Consider the following 19,360-nt stretch of genomic DNA (forward strand, 5'->3'; position numbering starts at 1 on the left):
TGGGCTCGGGGTCTGGCCTGGGGCCTCTCTCTGCGCCCTTCTCTGCTTTATGCCTGGAGCAGCCTTAAGCTCCTTAAGCTATTAGGGAAACCCCTCGCATAGTGTCCGTTGAGTAAATCCCGCTTACACGAGTGCCCTTAAAAGTAATTTGCAGCGAAAAATGAATGAACCACAATGGAGACACACACACTTTGATCTGCCATAAAAACGATTAAACGGGGCGCCCCCCAAAGTAATCTCAGGCTCATAATCTGTTGGTCGAGGGTTGCTCCTGGTTGAATGCATGCAGGGTGAATACTGAAAGCGTAATCACCATCAATAATAGTGATACAATGGCAGACCTCTCGCTGCGCACTGCCGTGTTGCCATGTCTGTCAGTGGAGATAATTCTATTGGCCAGCAGATTGTGGCAACTGCTGATTAGCATAATGTACCAGGACACACACACATGACTGAGAGTGAGAGACAAATGATGGGGGTCTAATCGAAAAGGGTCCGACCACAGGCTTTGAGGGCACAGCAGTTGGTCTAGGCTCCAAGCACAGCTACTGATTGCGTCTTTAGCCTGATGAACGATGCCTGCAAATGTCATTTAGAGCGACTTTGAATGCGTCAAAGTCATTTGACGCTGCTGCTAATTAACTTAAATTAAACTTAAATGCGAGCGAGTGTCCTTGGCCTTTCGAGTTTCTGGGCGTACATTGAACCGGCAGCAACGTATCCCTTTTCATAGTTGTGGGAAGTTTATTTCACCATCATTACTCATACGAAACCCCGTGGATTGTAGTTTATGTGCCGAAAAAGTTCGAAATTGGTCATCCCGAGTGGCACAGAGGCTGGGGCAACGCTTTTAAGCAAATGAAACCCAACCGGACACGCACACCCCTTGCTTTTTCCAGTGAATTCAATTATTTGAAAGGTTGTGCCCCAAAATCGATGTCTACAATTAGCGAGTAGAAACTGAACATTTTTTTTTGTGTGTTTGTCAACGACTTGTTGAGCGCGTGCAAGAGTTCAATAAATTGAGGTCGAAGTCGAAAGCACCTAACGGAGTTTGAGCAGCCTTTCCCCCTCCTAATGTGCCCACTTTTTAAGCTCAAATAACATGGGAAAATAATGTTACTCGCTCTCTACCAGTACGAGCGGGTTACATGGGTTGGTCGAACTGCGAATGACTTTCGGCTTGTCCTTTGGGGAGGGGGAGGCATGCAATAAAAACTAAATGAATTGGAAACTTGCAAGAGAATTCAGCCAAACTGCTGACGAGGATGCCGCCGCCGCCGCCGCCGCCGCCTGATGACAGGGTCTCCCGGCCAGAACTTCAAAAATGCCAAAGAAAGTTCGAAGCGGCGCCTTGAATCCGATGTCATGTCGTTTGTTCATAAAGAGCAAAAGCAAACAAAATTCCACAGTTCAACTGAAAACAAGTGAAAGACGCACTGCCCCCCGCCCACTCAGGACTTCCACTCGGCAGTCAAACTTTCCACTGGGAATGCCCTTTGCAGCACGTGCTCGATGTTTGCCCCGCCCTCCACTCTGTTTGCTTAGGTCTTTGTTTTGATGAAGTGCCAGAAAAATTGTTTCTTATTATTTGCATGAAAAATTGAGAAATTGAATGGCCTGCAATGGATTTGATTTCATTTGATTTTGTTTGTTTGTTTGTTTGTTTGGCTATTTTCTTCTCTTTTATAGATGGAATACGCGCAGCACAAAAATAGATACCACTAGCCGTAGGTCTGACATTGACAGGGCAAACAACGACTTTTATGGGCCGCAAAAGCTCTGATAGATTTCATCGCACATGGCCATAAAAGCCATGCCAAGGCACCCCAAGGGCCTAATAAAATCTCTCTTTTTGACTGATCATAAAACGAAGTGAAGCCACGGACATGGCCCCCAGCAGTCCAAGTGGATTCTCTGAAATTAATTCTTTAGGCCCTGTAGGTGTTGCCATTTCACCTTTCCCCCTTCGGGTTGCCCTTTTGCATTGTCCTTTTTGATTTTTGTTTACATTATAATCAAACAATTTGTCGCCTTGTGCAAATTAATATGCCACTAAATAAGATAAAGTGCATGGCACTCTGATAGTATTTGCATTTTTATTGCCGTTACCGTTACCATCGCCCTCGCTTTCGCTTTCGCTTTCGCTCTCGGTCTTAACACTCCCCCACCACGCGAAGAGAGCGACGCCACAGAGAGCCGAAAAGCAACCGAAAAGCAACCGGTAGTTCTTGGCTGCTGCGTCAACAGTGACAGCGACTGCGACTGCGGCAGCGACATCTCTGTTACGCCGCTGTTAACGCCTTGGCCCGAACCGTGCGTGCCGTACCGTGCCGGCAAAGATTTTTTTGGACAAATTCAGTCTCTCGGATGCTGCGGCCAGTTTCTGTTGCTGTTACGTTTTACCAAACAGAGGGAAAGAACCGTACGAATTGCGGCGTAGTGGATACGCGCGTGTTGTCCGTGGATTAATTGTGCGCCGGAGAAGATCGTCGATCATTTAGTTGGCCAATATAATTGCAAGTGCGTGTAAACAAAACCCCAAAGCGCGTGGTAATTAATTTAGCACATGGTAACAATTGATTAGCAATAATGCATTAGAGTTTAATAAACAAAAGACACAGGGAGGTGGAGAGGCAGCAAGTGGAGTGCAATGAACGTGCAAGAAAACAAAAACAAAAACAAAAATAATTAACCAAAAAATAACAAAAAAACCCAAAAAGTTTACGGCCATAAAAAATAAATGCATTTTGCAAAAATGTGGCAGGCAGTCAACGTTTGATAAATTTCAATTAAACGTGTTTTAAATGCACAAGCGATAGCCCACAAAAAAAAAAAAAAACAAAAATAAAAAGGCATCAAAAAGCCATAATTAATTGTCATTAGGTGGAGTGAAAACCCCAGCAGGGGAGCGGAGATGTGTGAGAGTTTTAAATGCAGAAAGAAAATTCGGACTCTGCAGCCCAATGACCATGACAGTAATGACAGCTCGTGTCTCCAGTGCAAGGCCTAATCATACGAGCTTTAAATATTGTATTTCATGTGCAAATCTATTCGAGAACATACACTTTATGGGCGGTGGCAGTGCATAATTTTTGTTGCTGAGATGCTACACAGTCGCCACAGACGAGCCACACAAAAACACAAAACAGACAGCCAGAGAAAAAACAGTGAAAAAAAACGAAAAAACCAGTTTGATTGAATATGCAAAAATAATAAAACCAAATTCGACAGCATTTTTGAACTGTGCATATTTTGTGTGTGGCAGCCACAGCCTCTCTGCTCGTATGATAATGATAATAAAAACCGCCAAAAACGGTCAACAGCGGTCACTCATCATGAATGGAATGGAATGGAATGGAATGAAATTAAATGGAAACTATGTAAATGCTTTAGTCGCTTTAGTCGCCCCATTAGCTGTGCTTCACCTCCACTCAAATGACCTTGACAGCGTGCCGCGCAGCTTAAATTGTTTACTCCCTGCTGGAGTACACCTCCTGGGAGAGACAATCCTGCCCCAAACTCCCCAAAGTTGCGCACAAATATTTTGACTAAATGCCACTTAGCAATTCAAATTAATTTACAGCCGGCAGAAGCTCTGGGAGGCACCTGACTGACCCCCAGGATGATGACTGGAGCACAAGGAGAACACTCACGACACTCACGCGCCCCTCTCAAGCTACTAATCCCGCATCCATGACAACAGGTTGTCAGTGGCTCTGCTCCGGCCTAAGACGAATTTGATGAGCCCCAGTTCTGGTGGGGGCATAATGAAAACATTGTTTGCGCTTAACCTTCAATCGGAAAGACATAAGCAGAATCAGCAGCCCACACCAATTCGAATTTAAAGCAATACAAAAGGAAAACAAAATCAAAAACAAACTCTTGTCCATGGCAGTCGTCAAGATGTTGCCGATGAACACTACAACCCCCAGCCTCCTGGCAGCCTCCGACTTTCAGATCTTTCAAAACGAAAAGTTCCTCTTTAATTTGACACAAGAGCTGAACATTTCGGCGGACAATCTGTCGAGTCTGCTGCAGGGCCTCGGGCCACAGGAGCTGCTGCCTCCAATGTCCCTGCTGGCTGCTCTGAGTGTGGGCTATGCCTTGATCTTCATCGCTGGGGTGTTGGGCAATCTCATCACCTGCATTGTGATCTCTCGAAATAACTTCATGCACACTGCGACGAACTTTTATTTGTTTAATTTGGCGGTGTCCGACATGATCCTGCTGTGTTCAGGTGGGTCTGCACAGAGTCCTGTGGTCCGGCTGGCACTTATTGAATTCTGTTGTAGGCATGCCCCAGGATCTGTATAATCTCTGGCATCCTGACAGTTACCCCTTCAGCGATACTATCTGCGTGCTGGAGAGCGTTGTCTCGGAAACGGCAGCCAATGCCACGGTCCTCACCATCACCGCGTTTACCGTGGAGCGCTACATTGCCATTTGTCATCCGTTCAGGTGAGCTTCATTACCCCAATCCACTGCCACTCGTCATTCCGGCACGTTTAATTGCTTTTAAATTCTCCCACACAGGCAACACACAATGTCCAAGCTGTCGCGCGCCATAAAGTTCATATTTGCCATCTGGATTGCAGCGCTGCTGCTGGCCCTGCCACAAGCCATCCAATTCTCGGTGGTGCTGCAGGGCGTGGGCTCCTCGTGCACGGTATGATTGATGGGCTGAAAAGTAGCCATGGAAAGGTCGTGATTTTCAGAAAAATATTTGACACTACTTTAGACTGTAAATTGAGGGAAAACATCAGGAACTCTCAAACTCAAAGCTTTGAGCTGAAAAGTAGTGGAGGGAAAAGTAGAAAAGTAGCTGAAAAGTAGTGCAGCTGAAATATATTTCAGATTTAATTGTTTTAGTTCCACTTTCTCTGTGCCCACAGACGTTTCACACTTCGCTTTAAATCCTCATTTTATGTGGGTTGACTCAATTAGCTGCAAACAAAATTGATGGCCCACGCTTGCCAACGGGCCTTGGCTGTAACACTATCTCGAGTGTGTCTTTTACATCGTTTTTGCATGAAATATTTTATATATATTTTTTTGTTACACTCTCGCGTTTCTGTGACAGATGAAAAACGACTTCTTTGCCCATGTGTTTGCCGTGTCGGGCTTCCTCTTCTTTGGCGGTCCCATGACAGCCATCTGTGTGCTGTATGTCCTCATCGGGGTGAAGCTCAAGCGGAGCCGTCTGCTGCAGGCACTGCCACGGCGCTGCTTCGACGTTAACCGCGGCATAAGCGCCCAGACGCGCGTCATCCGTATGCTGGGTAAGCGCTGCCGTTGGCATCTTTGTGGAGGCAAACGGGCAAAACGGCCAAGTAATGTATGGGTTTTCTGTTTCCTCCTTCCTCCTTGGGCCTTCGACAGTGGCGGTTGCGGTGGCGTTCTTCATCTGCTGGGCTCCCTTTCATGCACAGCGATTGATGGCGGTTTATGGCTCCTCCTCGGGCATTGAGTCGCAGTGGTTCAACGATGTATTCAGCGTCCTCGACTATACATCCGGTGTGCTCTACTTCCTCTCCACCTGCATCAATCCGCTGCTGTACAACATCATGAGCCACAAGTTCCGTGAGGCCTTTAAGGTGAGCTTCAACTTGATTGCTTTCCCCCTGAGTGACTCCACCCTCTCCCTCAGGTAACCTTGGCTCGTCACTTTGGACTCTCGGGCAAGAACCCCAACCGTGGACTGCCGCACACCTACAGCGCGCTGCGACGCAATCAAACGGGTTCTCTGCGGCTGCACACAACGGTGAATATTAATGCAGTTGCCACGGGAATATCTATTGCAGGTTTTTTCTTCTTCCTTTCCCCCTGCAGGACAGCGTTCGCACAACCATGACATCCACAACGACAACCACGACAACCGTGCTAAATGGCAGCGGCAACAACAATGGTGGGGCAGCGGCCGTGGCTGCCAATTTGGCTCGCTCCTCGCTGCGCCTGAATCGCGTCTCACTGGACAGCGCACAGAGTCAGAGTCAGAGTCAAAACCGCAGCAGGCAGGATCTGTTTGAACAGCAATCTCATCCCCCTCCACGTCGCATTCTGCAATCGCAAATATCGCAGTTGTCATCAGTGGGCGATGCGCACTCGCTGCTGGAGGCGGACATACAATGGCCAGAGGAACAACACTCAACGCTGCAGCAGCAGCTGAAACTGCAACCCCCCATGTGCTCCATTGATGAGCTGAGCTGTCAGTCGTCGGGGCCAGACGATGTGGGGGGAGTCTCCCGCTCACGCCTCAAACTGACGCGCATTACGCGGGGCGGGCCTGGGGCTGGGGCTGGGGGCGTGGCTGTGGGCGTTGCGGCACACGAGGCAAATGGCAAAGTGCGAAAGGCAAAGGCGAAAGCGCTGAAGAGCTCCAGTGCCCTCAAGACTCTCAGGGCCAAATTCAATTGGCGTGCCAGACGCAAAGGCAGCCACAAGCCACGCGCCAGGACGGGCGCCAGCGAGGTCCCAAGTGAGAGAGCCGCTTACTAAGAGCAGCCGCTTAAAGTAGATTCCTGAGACCGCTCGTGAGTGGCACACAACTGTGATAAGAGCAGCAAGTACTCTTCAGCTTGCTATGAGAGTGGCTAGAAAAATATTCCAAGTTCGGTCAATTAGTTGCCCATAGTCATAATTTACGCAAATAGTAGAAACATAAATGTACATTCATAGAACAGCGATCGGCAGCGTCACATGCTTTGTGCATTGAAAAAGCTCTAGTGCAGCGCAGTCGGCACACGCGCAGCGTAGAAAGTTCGTGTGGCCTCGGCTTCTGCACAGCGCAAAAGCTTCGTGTGGCTTCGGCCGCCGCAGTGACAGAGAAACAACAACAAGCTGATCTGCTGCTGCAGCGGCAGCGAAGCAAGAAACGTTTTTGGCTTCTGTGCATGTCCGTGCATGCACACAATCATATGAGTGGCTGCGTGCCGATCGCTGCTATAGATAGTCAGACCACTGCAAGTCTCAATAAAGTAGCCTGTTAAATTTTCCTCCAGCTTTGTCTTTTACTTCTTGTTTGCCTTTGGCGGTGGAGCTGTGGGGTTTGCATTTGGATTATCAAAGAGCAAGTTCAACGCACGCCTCTCTGACTAATGTGTCCCACTCGGACGAAGGCGAGCGCGTGCTGCACTTAAAAAAGCGTGCAGAGAGGGAGAGTGGGATGCTCTCTCCGCATCATAATCCCGATGAGCAATTAAGATGTCTATCAAGCGCACAAGTAAGCTCTATGCTCCGGATTCTGCAGTCTAGACGCCCAAAACGACACAAAAAACTGCTGAGTGCATGTTCACGCAAGGAATGAGTATGAGTACGGTTACGACTGTGTGTATGTGTGTGTGGGTGGGTGAGTGAGTGAGTGTCTGACTAATTAGCATAGCGTCGCATTTGTTTTTAATTTCAGCAAATGCAATTAATTAGCCCCAGACAGCAGCTAAAAGATATAAATGACATTTCATTCATAAACTGCAGGCAGCATACGCCGGGCAGGATGTGACGTCCATGAATAACTGTAACCACACAAAGCTCACGTAATTTACACTCATTTTTGGTAATTAATGTGCATGTTACAGCTGCACTTCAGGGGCTAACTAGTGGGTGGAATATGGTGTAACACATTGCACAGGTTGTGCTGACAAATCGGAGGTTGGTTTTATTTTAATTTCCCTTTCGCTTTTTTAAATCACTTTTCATCAAAATTTTGTGGAGTTTTCCGCTCCTTGTAATTAAATATATTTTCTCCATTGACTCCATCAACTCCATTGATTATGTTTCAGTTGCCAAACTTCTCTCATCTCTTTAGTAGTAAGCATGTTGTGGTAAAAGGCACTTCAAAAGTTTTGCCACAACATTTAATAGCAACTTTAGTAGCCAGATTTTCCCTACTCCCAGCCAACAGATTAGTTTGTCTGGCAGTTTGTCATCCTCTAACTTCTATGCTCCATGGAGCGAAACTATTTTAATATTAAATATTAGGTAAGTCTATAGACTTGTGTTTATTTATAGCTAAATTGATAAACAAGCCAATTGCTTTGATAGCAGAAATTCGGTGTTTAGGCAATATTGTAAAGAGACAAGATGCTAATCGGCTACACACGCCCGCCCATACGCTCTACTTTTTTATGGCCGTCAACGATAACGACTCGTGGTTGGGGTCCTCATTGGGGTCTAGGTCGCTGCCTTGGCCAAGACCTTTTCCCCACCAAACGGTAGGTTAGGGTGGACATCATTTGTGCGACATAAAAGTCAAACCCTGTCAAATAGTTTCGATGAACTTCATCATTTTTATGGCCTGGCCAAAAACAGCACCCAGACAGAGAGTGAGAGCGAAAGAGATACAGGATAGATATCCATTTCTGAGCAAACCACACAATAAATTTGAGTGCGTTTCATTTGTGCAAATTTACTATCACTTGTCTCGATGGCACCACCAGACTGGCAGACTGGCAGACTGGCAGACTGCAGACTGAAAGCAATTGAGGCATTCAATTTACGCGCCGGCCTAAAACGCCATTGCCTCTTACTTTAAACCCACTAATAAGTCTTTGTTCGTTTCACGAGCTACCACACACACACACACACACATGGCCGAGAGACCCTCATAACGCATAAATACGATATAAATAAGCAATTCTGGGGACGGGATGCGTTGGCAGCCGAATAAGCCCGTGACTATGCCATAAACTCTCAATTTCATTTATATGTATGAGCCATGTTTGCAATTCAAATGGACGATGTGCGATACACTACACTAAACCTTTACACACACATGTGGCCGTTATGAGGTGGGCGTGGTGCTGTGTCGGCGGCAATTAAGCCGTAAAATATCGTTGCCTACTTTTCGCGGCCAGCCCGCGGGCCCTTGCAAGGGCCTTGGTCTCTCTCAATCGATGGGAAAATTAAACAGAATTTATGTGTATGCGAGTAGCTGAAAAAATAACTGAACCACTTAACGGGGCACTGATGGCTTTGCATAACACTCTATCAATTAAGCTGCCATTTCCTTGTGTCCTTGGCAGTTTGTTCGATATCCACTTAAACAAGTCGCAACGTGAAAAAGACAACACATGACTTTACACGTACGAATATTCGGGATGCCGAACATGTCAGGCAGTGCGTTTGCCATGACACTTTATGTGAAGATGTTCCAACTTGATGTCTGGGTTGCTCCCTCCCTCTCCGCCTGGCACGTGCGGCTGGCTGCTGCCATTCGGGACTTATGCTAAGGCGAGGCATGTGGCTACGATTTGATATGTTTGACTTTTTGGCCTGGGCTCGGAGTGTGCATCCATTTGAGATTTACTCGATACAGTTCCCTGTCTGGCTCTCCCGACTTGCTACACCCGTGGGCGGTGTCCTGGCGTTGGGAAGTGGCATTGTTGTCGGCATTTCGCACGTAGTTAGAGCTCGTGGGTGTGGCTCATAAATGTGGAAATTTGATCGGGTTTGACAGGGAAAAATCGAGTACAATGCGTTTAGATTGCCAAGGAACCAACTAAACGAAATTCAATTGCCTACTCGTGCCCCACCAGTCGATGGCCGTATTGGGAAAAAAATAAACACCGCTCCGATTGAGGTATACAAAATCGAACATATTTGATAGAAATTGAGCAATTGATTTTTCCCACAGTGCAGATGGTCGGAAGGAGTGCTACTTCCTGTGAAATACACCAGGGATTAGGCATAGCTTACGAATCAATTCATTAGAGCTTTCTACATATTTCGGAATATTTTTACTCACTTTTCGTTCCTTTGCTTCAAGTCCTAGTCCGCAATGGGTTTCATTGACAACAGCAAGCCCACAGCACCAGTACGTGGCCAAGAGTATTTTCTGAAAAATGTTCTGAGTTTAGTATGTGATTTTGGTTAAATTACTTATGCTTGCTACCGAAATACCTGTTTGCCTTGTCCCATATGTGCACAGATGTCAGGTCAGATTTGAATTTCGCACGTTCTTGAACCAGTTGTACATTTTATTTAATTTTCTTTGCCACCTTTATAAATTATATTTTTTCAGACCTCGAAATATTTGTATTGCCTTGCAAATTGATAACCAAAAATTAAACAACAAAAAATGTGCCAACAAATAAATAACGGCTTAAAAAACTATAAAAACTTATTCTCTGACACAAATCGTGCGATGAATTTTTAATTTAGTTATTGAAATTGTGTACAAAAAGTATACACAACAAAATCGAGGGTGGGGCAAGTCAATTCAAACAAAAAAGACCAAACAAAAATCAAGACAGCTCATCAAATGGCACGTGTTATTGATTATTAACATACAAATGTTGAAGTATATTTTGTTTTCATTCGGTTTTAATATATCCAATCAAGTTTTGCACAGATGCTCGTGCAGTGACACCGACTAATAGCTTCAAAATATGTTTATTAGTAGACCAGGCAAAAATTGCTGACAGCCAGAAATGTTATGATTCATGGAACATATACAAGAAGCTTAAGGCATTAAACTGTCACTTTTTGCAGTTAAGGTGGGAAGGCTTTGTTTCAGTCTCGTAATCTAAGGAATGCTGAGAAATTATCAATGATTTCGTTGTGCAAAAACACCTGAAGCATATTCTGGGGAATACGAAGCAAAGCAAAGTTTAGCTCAAAGTTCAGAAACAAAAGTTTCTTTTGAAATCAAAATTGCTAATTAATGGAAACGCTGGCGCATTCAACTTGTGGGATTGTGTATCGAATGGGAAACCAATGCGAATGCGAAGTATCTGCGTGGGCGTGACGTGGGCTATAAATGCAGGCGGTTCCGCCTGCCCATAATTCCTCGCTACCAAAACAGACCGCAAATTTATGACTGGCTGTTAAAAAGTAGCGTAAAGCACAAAGAAATGATTGAATCAAACGGCGACATAACAATCCTAATTAATTGTAAACAAGCCATGAAAACCCCGACGCAGTACAGTTCATCTACGAGCACATTCACGTCATGTCGTAGGGGGAGGGGCGTCGGACGGGACGGTGGGTACCGTACCGAAGGCATAGCCACCCTTCCCACTGCACTGTGCTGGTCGGATGTCTGCGTGCGTGTGAGGGAGCCAAGAGTGACGACTTCGTCGACACTTCCCATTTGTACCACGAGCAATAATATTTTGATTGAATTTTCCCCACATCGGGTGCCGTTAAAAGAGGAGAAGGGCTGACTGAAAGTTCGCAGAGTCTTGGCAGTTCAACAAAGTGGCATTTGATTTACGTCGACACGGAAAACAAGCTGTTAAGTCAAGCCGATTCCAGAAACGTTTAGTCGAATTGTCGGCAATGACTATTACGGCATGCCGTTTGTGCTTTGGGAAATTATTTTAATAAATTATTTATTGAGAAAATCTTTGGGAGTGAGATATTAACCGATATTTGTGTGTGTGATTGTGTAAAGCTATTAAGCGTTTTTAGTAGTTGTTGGTTTTGTATTTACAGCAAATGTTCAAGAGGTTCGATGCAACTGTAAATTTACAGTTAATTTTGCAAACAAAAGCAAAAACAAAATTGGCCGCACCCCATTCATAAGCGATCGAGAGAGAGCGACATAAAGCGAGCGTTAGCGCAGGTAGCAGCGGCTGCTAAGCTGAGCACAAAGCTTACCTCGAGCGCGAGAGAAGTGCAGCAACACAGAAGGCGGCGGGGATAGAGAGACGAAAGAACGGTCGAGCGAGAAGAAGCGATCGAAAAAGAGCGCTGGAGCAGGTAGCTGCGACTGCTAAGTAAAGCACGAAACTTATCTAGAGCGACCGAAAAGTGCAGCAAGGAAGAAGGCGAGATAGAGAGAGGCGTAAAAACGGTCGCTGCCGCCCGTAAGCACATGCTAGAACTATGCGTATGTACAGTGAGCATTGCAATATAGCGAACAGTGATTAGGGGTGTATTGATTGGGCTGTATGTAATTTATGCATTTGGGAAACACTGGAACACACGACAAACTTGATTTTCTTTTAAGGAGAAATATAACAAATTTTAATTATACGGAAACTTAAGTACTGTAATACATTTTGAGTCCAAACTATAATTCATTTTGAGACACAATCCCCCCCAAAAAATATTTTAAAAACTTTTAGCTTGTGTCTCTTGCTATGCTAGCACGCGTCTCTTTACCCATTAAAGAGAATTCCGAATTCCACTTGACTCACTGGCCGCATTCCAAAATACAAACAAACATAATTGTGTTGTTAAATTTTGCATGCATTTCTATACATATTTACGTCTGTATGTGCGTACATATCTTCGCATGTTTTCGCGACATTTTCCGTGGAAGAGGAGACTTTGCCGGCGTCGTCACCGCCAGCACCACAGTCTCTGTCGCTAGAGTCAAATACCTCATCCGTCAATAAAATTATGATTCATTGTGTCCCGGCGACTCACTCTCGCGGTTGCCCGTGCAATAGCGAGTGCCGTCGCATTTTTGGCCCGGATCAAAGTGTACAAAATCGGGAGTATTGTAAACATCTTAATTTGCATATAAATACGCATGAGAAAATTCTGTGTAATTTTTAAACAAGATTTATGCGACGGCTTGGGGTCTGTGCGCGAGTGCGGATTTATTTATGGGCTGGCGAGAGGTCAGGGCAGCCGCCCGCCCAGATTTGTCAGTTCATTAAAAATGAAACGTTTGTAAACGTTAATGAATTTTCCCGTGAATGAAACACCACCCGCAGTTGTCAGAGCCCCGACAGGCGTGACCACAAGTTGTCAAATTGTGGCCGCAGCAGCTTCGGATCTGGGATTTATGAGCGTTATTTATACGCCCGCTTCTACTTTGAACAGCGATTTTCCGCTGCATCGATGCTTCTAATTAAAATGCAACAAGCGCAGCTACAGCCCAGGCCCCAGCACAATTTGTGCGGATATAAATTTAAATCAGTGCCGAACGCCGTGGGGTGCCTTGAGCTAAAGTTTTCCAATAAAAGCGGCTTACCTGGAGCACCGGACATGGACCCGTAACTCGGCAAGAGAAACAACAGAGAAGCGAACTGTTTGCGATGGAAAACGTGTTAACGGATATTGCTTACGCTCTCGGCACTCCCCAAATATGCAGCGACCAAAATCTCTTTGCCATTATTTACCACAGACAATATTAAGTATACGCGTAGAGCGCAGCTAAAATTAGCCAACCGTTTGACAGCCACTGCACTGAGAGCGTTGCATAACAGCGGCACTCGACTCCTTTTTTCCACTTTTATTTGGCTCGCGCCATTTCCCATTTGTTACTCACTATTTGCCATTTGTTTGCCATTTCTGTTGTATTTATGAGCCTGTTTTTGAAAGCGAAAAACAAATGGCCATAAATCAAGTGTCATATTCCGGCCACAGACAATGTTCCACCATGTAAAAGCGGTGGACAAACTAACAAAAAAGGCCACAAAAAAGTGGCAGAAGGGCAGGTTTAGCAACGTATTAAAGGGTAAATCCAATAAAGGCAATGCAAATGGTAACCATTTAAGTAAAAGACTTGATGTGCAACTTGAAGTTGTGGCTTAGAGTTCACTCACATTACGCATACGACATGTGTGTGTGTGGGTAGAGCCAGTGGCGGGATGCGGCGGCGCGTGTGGGTTTTTAATTACAATCCGTCGCGCCATTAAACGCATTTTTATGGCACTTCTTCAGCAACAATTTAACTGCCAGAGAAATTTCATGCACCAACCAGGATCAGACAGATAGCAGAATCGCTCGGTCGCTCGCTACCCGTTGAATTAATCTGCCTGTGACCAGAGCCAAACGTTGCCCGAAGTGACATTGCAAATTGCTACTTAAAATATTTAAAATTCGTAGAACTTCTTTCTGTCTCTGTCTCTGTCGTTTTCGATTGACTTTTTCTCTCTATTTTTTGTGTGTGCATTTCAAGTCCATTTGGTAATGCCTTAATGGTTTTTCAATTGAGATTTGTGAATTCTTTTTGCTTTGCGCTTGCCACAGAGACTCAATGGAAAATTCCTCAACAATATACATAAAAAAATCACAGAGAGAGAGAAAGAAATACCGACCAAAATGAAGAAAAATGTTTGTGGATAAACAACGTTTTCTGTTGTGCACAATTTCTACACATGAGTTTTTCTATTGATTTTCTATTTTTGGTTCTTTGTTTTGTTATGTTGCCAAAATTCGAATAAACATTCTTCGAGTGGCTTAATTGGCCAACAGATATTATTGCAATCGCCTTTAGTCACGTGCACATGGCTGCATTCTTGCCATTGGTATGCATCATTAAACTGTTTTCACGCTTCAGGTGCACCCTGGCTGTGCATTATAAATAGTTTCCGAGGTGCACACTGAGTGTGCATATCCTCTTAGTATTGGCAGCCATGACAGCGGGATCCCTTTAAGTGCCACTTTAATTTTAACGAGCCCTTAATGTGTCTTTAATTAGTAAGGCCGCCTCTAGCTGGGTTGATTGAATGTTTGCCCTACAAATTGAGATTAATGCCGCGCGTGGGTGGGAGCTGCCGGACCGGAAAACAGAAGCTTTCCTTCAAATACAATGAACGATGGATGCCGGTGGTGCTACAACTCTGTTGTCTTGTCCCTTGTTCGAAGTCGGAGCTCCTTTGTTGTTAAGGCGCTGCCAAAAGGCAATATAAATCATGTCGAGAGCCCAAACTCCCTGCCACAATTCCCTGGCACACTCCACGGGACTCACTCAATTCAATTAGCAGCTAATGAAGTAATTTCATCAGGTCGCCAATTAATTTATTTTATTCTCAAGCCATTACACGGCTCAAGCCTCAACAGGTTTTGTGGTCATGAAAAATGTCACTGCAGCAGATACAAAATTCCCACGCAGCCAGCGCCGAGGGCAGAGACATCAACACTTGACGACAACGTGCCGGTCAGGACGACTCCTGCGTGCTGAGATTTTGCGGCAGCCTCATGACACTAAGATTTTATGACATTTCGGCAGCATCACAATTATGTTTTATTGACCAAACAGACGCATTGAGTGGCAAATCAGCAGCAGAAATAAGCCAGCAGTCAGACCGCTTGCTCGTTGCTGCCACAAAATGGAAAACTCTACACAAAAAAAGCTCAACGAAAAATAAGTCTAAATGTTGCCAAGTGAAATTGTGCGCATAAATATTTTGCATTATAAATTAGAAAGAGTTTTAGCTTAAAGTTGCTTTTATTCTGATTACAAATGGCTCTCGTTTTGCGTTCGTTTGTGTCTGGCCTGGCCCAGGGCCAACTAATCGTGCGGGATACTCGGAGCGCACTCGTATCTGCGGCACAAATGGTAAACTTTATGGCACACAGGGGGCATAGAGACAAAGGCACGGTCCCTGCCTGGTTGCCAATTGAAACGCCTGCAGCTGTTACAGCTCTAGAGGTTGTTCTGCTCGTCTGCTTGATGTGGCCTAATGTTCATTATCTTGTCTCAATTGCACTAATAGTGGAGACGACTCAATTCGACTGACCTTGGGCTCAGCCGGAGTCCCTCCGCTTAAAGAGACTTCACCTTAAATTGTGGTTGCGCTCCGCCTGTACTTCAACTATACCGAAATTGAGGAGCCAAATCAAATCGGAAACACTCGAACATAAAGATAAATCGTTGCCATGGCAGCACATGGATTATTGCTGCCACGAATGCTGCCAAAAAAAAATGAGAAGAAACTCTGTCATTTGTTGTGCGAAATGCTGGGCGATAACTCAGCGTTGGCAAATCGGAATTGTCGTCATCATTTTTGCCTATTGGATACGCGCCATTTGAGTGATTCTGATTGACTTTCGAGCGCCCATCTCCCAGCTGAGCCATCTGATCGCTGCTCAATGTTATCAATGCCAGCCGTAAACAATTTCTGACAATGTCCTGTTTACGTCATTGCTTAGGCCTGTGGTCCGCAAACACTTTTAGGCCTCATAAAATCGTGTCCATAAAATCGTACAGCAAATGGGAATTAAGCGAAACACTGGCTGGCTGGCCTGTTCTTAGTTGTTTCCGTTTCCGCAATTTCAGTGGAATCGTAGCTTACTTTCAGCACTTTCTATGTTTGGAAGAATAAACAAAAACATGTAGAAATTGGCCAAGTTGTTGTTCAAGGTTGCACATTAATCAGGAGTTATAGGAGTATCTACATACATAGTTCCCTGTGGAACCAATCAATCTGTGGAATGATTAAGAAATACAATCAATGTCCATGAGAAGAGACCAGGACCGGGTCGACTTTACGCACCATTAGGCGCTCATAGCGGCTGTTTAATGTTTTGTGGAAGTTTTTTGCTGGATCGTGGTAGTTCTGAGAGCATAACAAAAAGGAGTTATATTTGAATTACAAAAGATGTACGTAGTAGATATGTTCATACATATTAATGCAAACTTATTGTATGACTTTTTTGCTGTATCTAACTACAAAATCATCCTCAAAGAAGTTCGGAATCAGAGAAAGATTCCTTTGCCAATGTTAGCTTTCCTGATTCTGATGCTGATTCCTGTTTCTATGACAAAAATTGCAGTAAGGTTCAGGTTCAACTTTTTTTCGGAGCATCTCAAAGTTCTATTTATGGCATTGAGCCGCTCAATAATTGAGTTCCAAATAGTTTGCAGCTTTATTTCAATCGGTTTAGTGGCATCAGAGCTGGACTCAAACTCTGCTCAAAAATATGTTGAGCACGGCAACGTGACAAACTTAGATAGCTGCCTGAGTGCACACATAGTTTGAGTATATTTTAACGTGGTTACACTTTAGCTAAAGTTTGGTAAAAGTTCTTTTGAGCTGCACACTACGCCACTACCTTGGGTTGGGTTACACTTTGAACTTAATAACACAACTACAAAAATGTGCAACAGAAATTATTTGATGTGATGTTATGCCGGAAGGAGTTTATACTCATTTTTGGAAATTTTTGGCCAATGCACATTTTACATTTCATTCATTAATGTTTGTTAATGATTTCTTTGCCTTTTTTCGCAATATTTCCATAACATTTTATTAAATCATACTTCCAGTTCAATGCAAAAAAAAAGCAGCCTTTCATTTATTATACATATATGCGATTTCCAATTGATTGTATGCCAAGGATGTCTGTTATCGAGTTTTCATGCGAGTTGTCAATGTTGTTCTATGTTGTGGCAGTGCTGGCAACTGTGTTCCATGGGCACAGTGACGACCTCATCATGCAGGCGATGAGCAGGAAGGTGGCCTCAGTGGCTGGGGCACTCAATAGCATGAGCAAAGCCACCACCAGGATGGCCATCAGGAAGGTTGTGGACTGCATGATGCTTGTATTGCTACTTTACGCTGCTTAACTCAGAACTAATTAACGATGCGAAGTTCCTGCTATTTATACGAGCTGCCACCAGACACTTTTGACGCATTGGTCAGTGTTATGTAATGACAAAACAATTGTAAGCTATTTGTGGGAAAATGTTTGCTTAGGTGCAACTTGCTTAGGCAACAAAATATTGTTTGTGTGGTCCGCGATTGGGTTGTAGTTATCATTATGAGCATTTATTATTCTATAGTTGATATTTAACTAATTGCTTGCACAGAAGAATGAACTCCTAAATGACGAGAGTAAATGTGAGAAAGATCTACAATGTATGACAATATTTGGAGTCTATGCTGATAGAATTGGAAAATGTTGGTTAAATATTACGATCAATTGGATTTATTTATTTAGATTATGTTAATCTATAAAAAACGTCCATAAATCACTTTGAAATTTATAGAAAGTATTTTTAATTTGTTGCCTAGAAATATTATTATTAGGAATTAATTTGGACATATTTGGGTGGAAATAATGTGTAAAAATTCCATTTGAAGTGTCATAAAATATATGTTTTATTTAGTTAATATTTATATATGATATCCTATGAATTTCCAACCTTATTCTAGGAGCTGCCACCGTGCGCTAGCAATGCTAGGGGCAGTGAAATATTTGCACTAGTTAAGCATATTTCTATTTGTATAAAACTCTTCGTAACTCTTAGAACTTTCGTATTATTTGTCCCATATGTATGCATAATTTTAGGCACATTTCTAACTAACAATAATATCTGGCGCTGCGCACTGTTTACTGCTATGGTCAGTGAGAAATTTCCACACTCTCTTTAATCTGCGTCCCTTGGCATTATGCAGCGTGATCATCGCTTTGTACGCGCATAACTTAATGGAGTATTTAATGTAGAAAAGTGAACTGTGAAGGGGTTTCAGATGTGCGCGCTTCGCGCAGAGCCCCGTGACATAGAGGTCCTCCAAGTAAACCATTTTGGTGGACCAGGCAGCATCGTACAGGCGCTGCACCACATCAATGGAGAGCAAATAGCCGCCACCCGAAAGGTACTCTGGATATGTGCTGCGGGGATACATGTAGTGGGGCATGTACCACTTGCTAATTGTGTCTATTATGGGTTTGGATTTGCTGAACTTGTAACCACGCATCACTTCCGTGGTGCCGCCCATGCGTGACTGCCAACTGGACGTATAATTAATGGTGTCATTGTATAGGGGCACAGTGCCGCCGAGTATAAAGTGCAGCAGATTGGGCACATTAACAAAGGTGTCGTCGTCACACTTGAAGAAAAAGGCGGTGCTGTTGGAGCAACTTTTGCTGACATGCTTCAGGGCCAGCACGGACTTGAGCGTCAGATTGTTGTAGGTGTCGATAAAGTCCTCCTGAATGATGTCATTGTATCGATGTGCCTCCTGCTGCAGTTGCGTTGACTGGTCTGGCTGCAGGTTAGATTTGCTGCGGCCAAGCATAAATACAACTTGCACCGAGGCCATCAGCGTCTCACCCTCACCACTGAGGTAATCCGTGTAGAGACGCAAGCGGCTCTTCAGGGGCGGCAAATAAGATCCCTTGCGGTGGCCATGCAGCTTGGCAAAAACTGGATAATTAAAGTTTGTCGTATTGCCCCAAGTCTCTCGAATGAGCTGCCGCTGAGCGAAGTCAATCACGCGCGACTCCACGACAATCAGCAGCAGAGTTTTCTGTCCACAAAAGTCTCGAGGCACAATTAGCGCGGTGTCCTCCAAAGGCCAGATGTAGTCCCTCAGGTTGCGGGAAGTGTTTAAAGTCCAATCCGCAAGTGGCGCTAAAAAGAGCAGAAGTTAACCCTTAATTCACTTTCAATGGCAGGTGTATAGGTGTGTGTCCCGTACTATTTCGCTTGAGCAATTCAAGATAATTATTCAGCTGGTAAACGTGATACATCGTGTACAGCAGGAGCGCTGTCAGGATGTAAAAGCAAGCACGACATAAATAGATTGGCGTTGCTCTGTGGCATTTGTTTAGCTTCCACTTAAATGCGGAATTTAAGTTTAGTTTGCCCGATGGGAGCATGGTGCAGCTGCAGAATCTAAAGTCAACTGAAGCGAATTGAAAGCTGGTCCCGTTTGGCTGGGAGAGACTCAAT

General features: G+C 44.5%; 3 protein-coding genes across 3 annotated transcripts; 1 reads left to right on the forward strand and 2 right to left on the reverse strand.

Moving 5' to 3' along the window:
* Positions 1-2,388: 2,388 nt before the first annotated feature.
* Positions 2,389-6,968, forward strand: LOC117589788 (pyrokinin-1 receptor). The gene is made up of 8 exons (XM_034281989.1): positions 2,389-2,523; positions 3,587-4,240; positions 4,296-4,461; positions 4,537-4,669; positions 5,084-5,282; positions 5,383-5,597; positions 5,651-5,764; positions 5,833-6,968. Exons 2-8 carry the CDS (start codon positions 3,892-3,894, stop codon positions 6,496-6,498), a joined length of 1,842 nt encoding a protein of 613 aa, XP_034137880.1. The 5' UTR covers positions 2,389-2,523; positions 3,587-3,891; the 3' UTR covers positions 6,499-6,968.
* A 9,980-nt stretch (positions 6,969-16,948) lies between these two features.
* LOC117589646 lies at positions 16,949-17,262 on the reverse strand. The gene has a single exon (XM_034281778.1). It carries the CDS (start codon positions 17,215-17,217, stop codon positions 17,062-17,064), a length of 156 nt encoding a protein of 51 aa, XP_034137669.1. The 5' UTR covers positions 17,218-17,262; the 3' UTR covers positions 16,949-17,061.
* Positions 17,263-17,796: 534 nt separating this feature from the next.
* LOC117589625 (beta-1,3-galactosyltransferase 1-like) lies at positions 17,797-19,326 on the reverse strand. Its single transcript, XM_034281712.1, has 2 exons — positions 19,107-19,326; positions 17,797-19,039 (listed from the first exon to the last, which is right to left on the reverse strand). Exons 1-2 carry the CDS (start codon positions 19,285-19,287, stop codon positions 17,982-17,984), a joined length of 1,239 nt encoding a protein of 412 aa, XP_034137603.1. The 5' UTR covers positions 19,288-19,326; the 3' UTR covers positions 17,797-17,981.
* Between the last annotated feature and the right edge of the window lie 34 nt (positions 19,327-19,360).

This window comes from Drosophila guanche, unplaced genomic scaffold (genome assembly GCF_900245975.1).
Source record: "Drosophila guanche unplaced genomic scaffold, DGUA_6, whole genome shotgun sequence".
NCBI classification, from domain to species: domain Eukaryota; kingdom Metazoa; phylum Arthropoda; class Insecta; order Diptera; family Drosophilidae; genus Drosophila; species Drosophila guanche.

Excerpts from the sequence above, each read along its gene's own strand:
- LOC117589788 (XM_034281989.1), top strand. The coding sequence starts at position 3,892 with ATGGCAGTCGTCAAGATGTTGCCGATGAACACTACAACCCCCAGCCTC. Across the intron at positions 4,462-4,536 it reads GCCATTTGTCATCCGTTCAG|GCAACACACAATGTCCAAGC; the intron begins GTGAGCTTCATT and ends TCTCCCACACAG. Across the intron at positions 5,283-5,382 it reads GCGCGTCATCCGTATGCTGG|TGGCGGTTGCGGTGGCGTTC; the intron begins GTAAGCGCTGCC and ends GGCCTTCGACAG.
- LOC117589646 (XM_034281778.1), bottom strand. The coding sequence starts at position 17,217 with ATGCAGTCCACAACCTTCCTGATGGCCATCCTGGTGGTGGCTTTGCTC.
- LOC117589625 (XM_034281712.1), bottom strand. The coding sequence starts at position 19,287 with ATGCTCCCATCGGGCAAACTAAACTTAAATTCCGCATTTAAGTGGAAG. Across the intron at positions 19,040-19,106 it reads TGAATTGCTCAAGCGAAATA|CGCCACTTGCGGATTGGACT; the intron begins GTACGGGACACA and ends TGCTCTTTTTAG.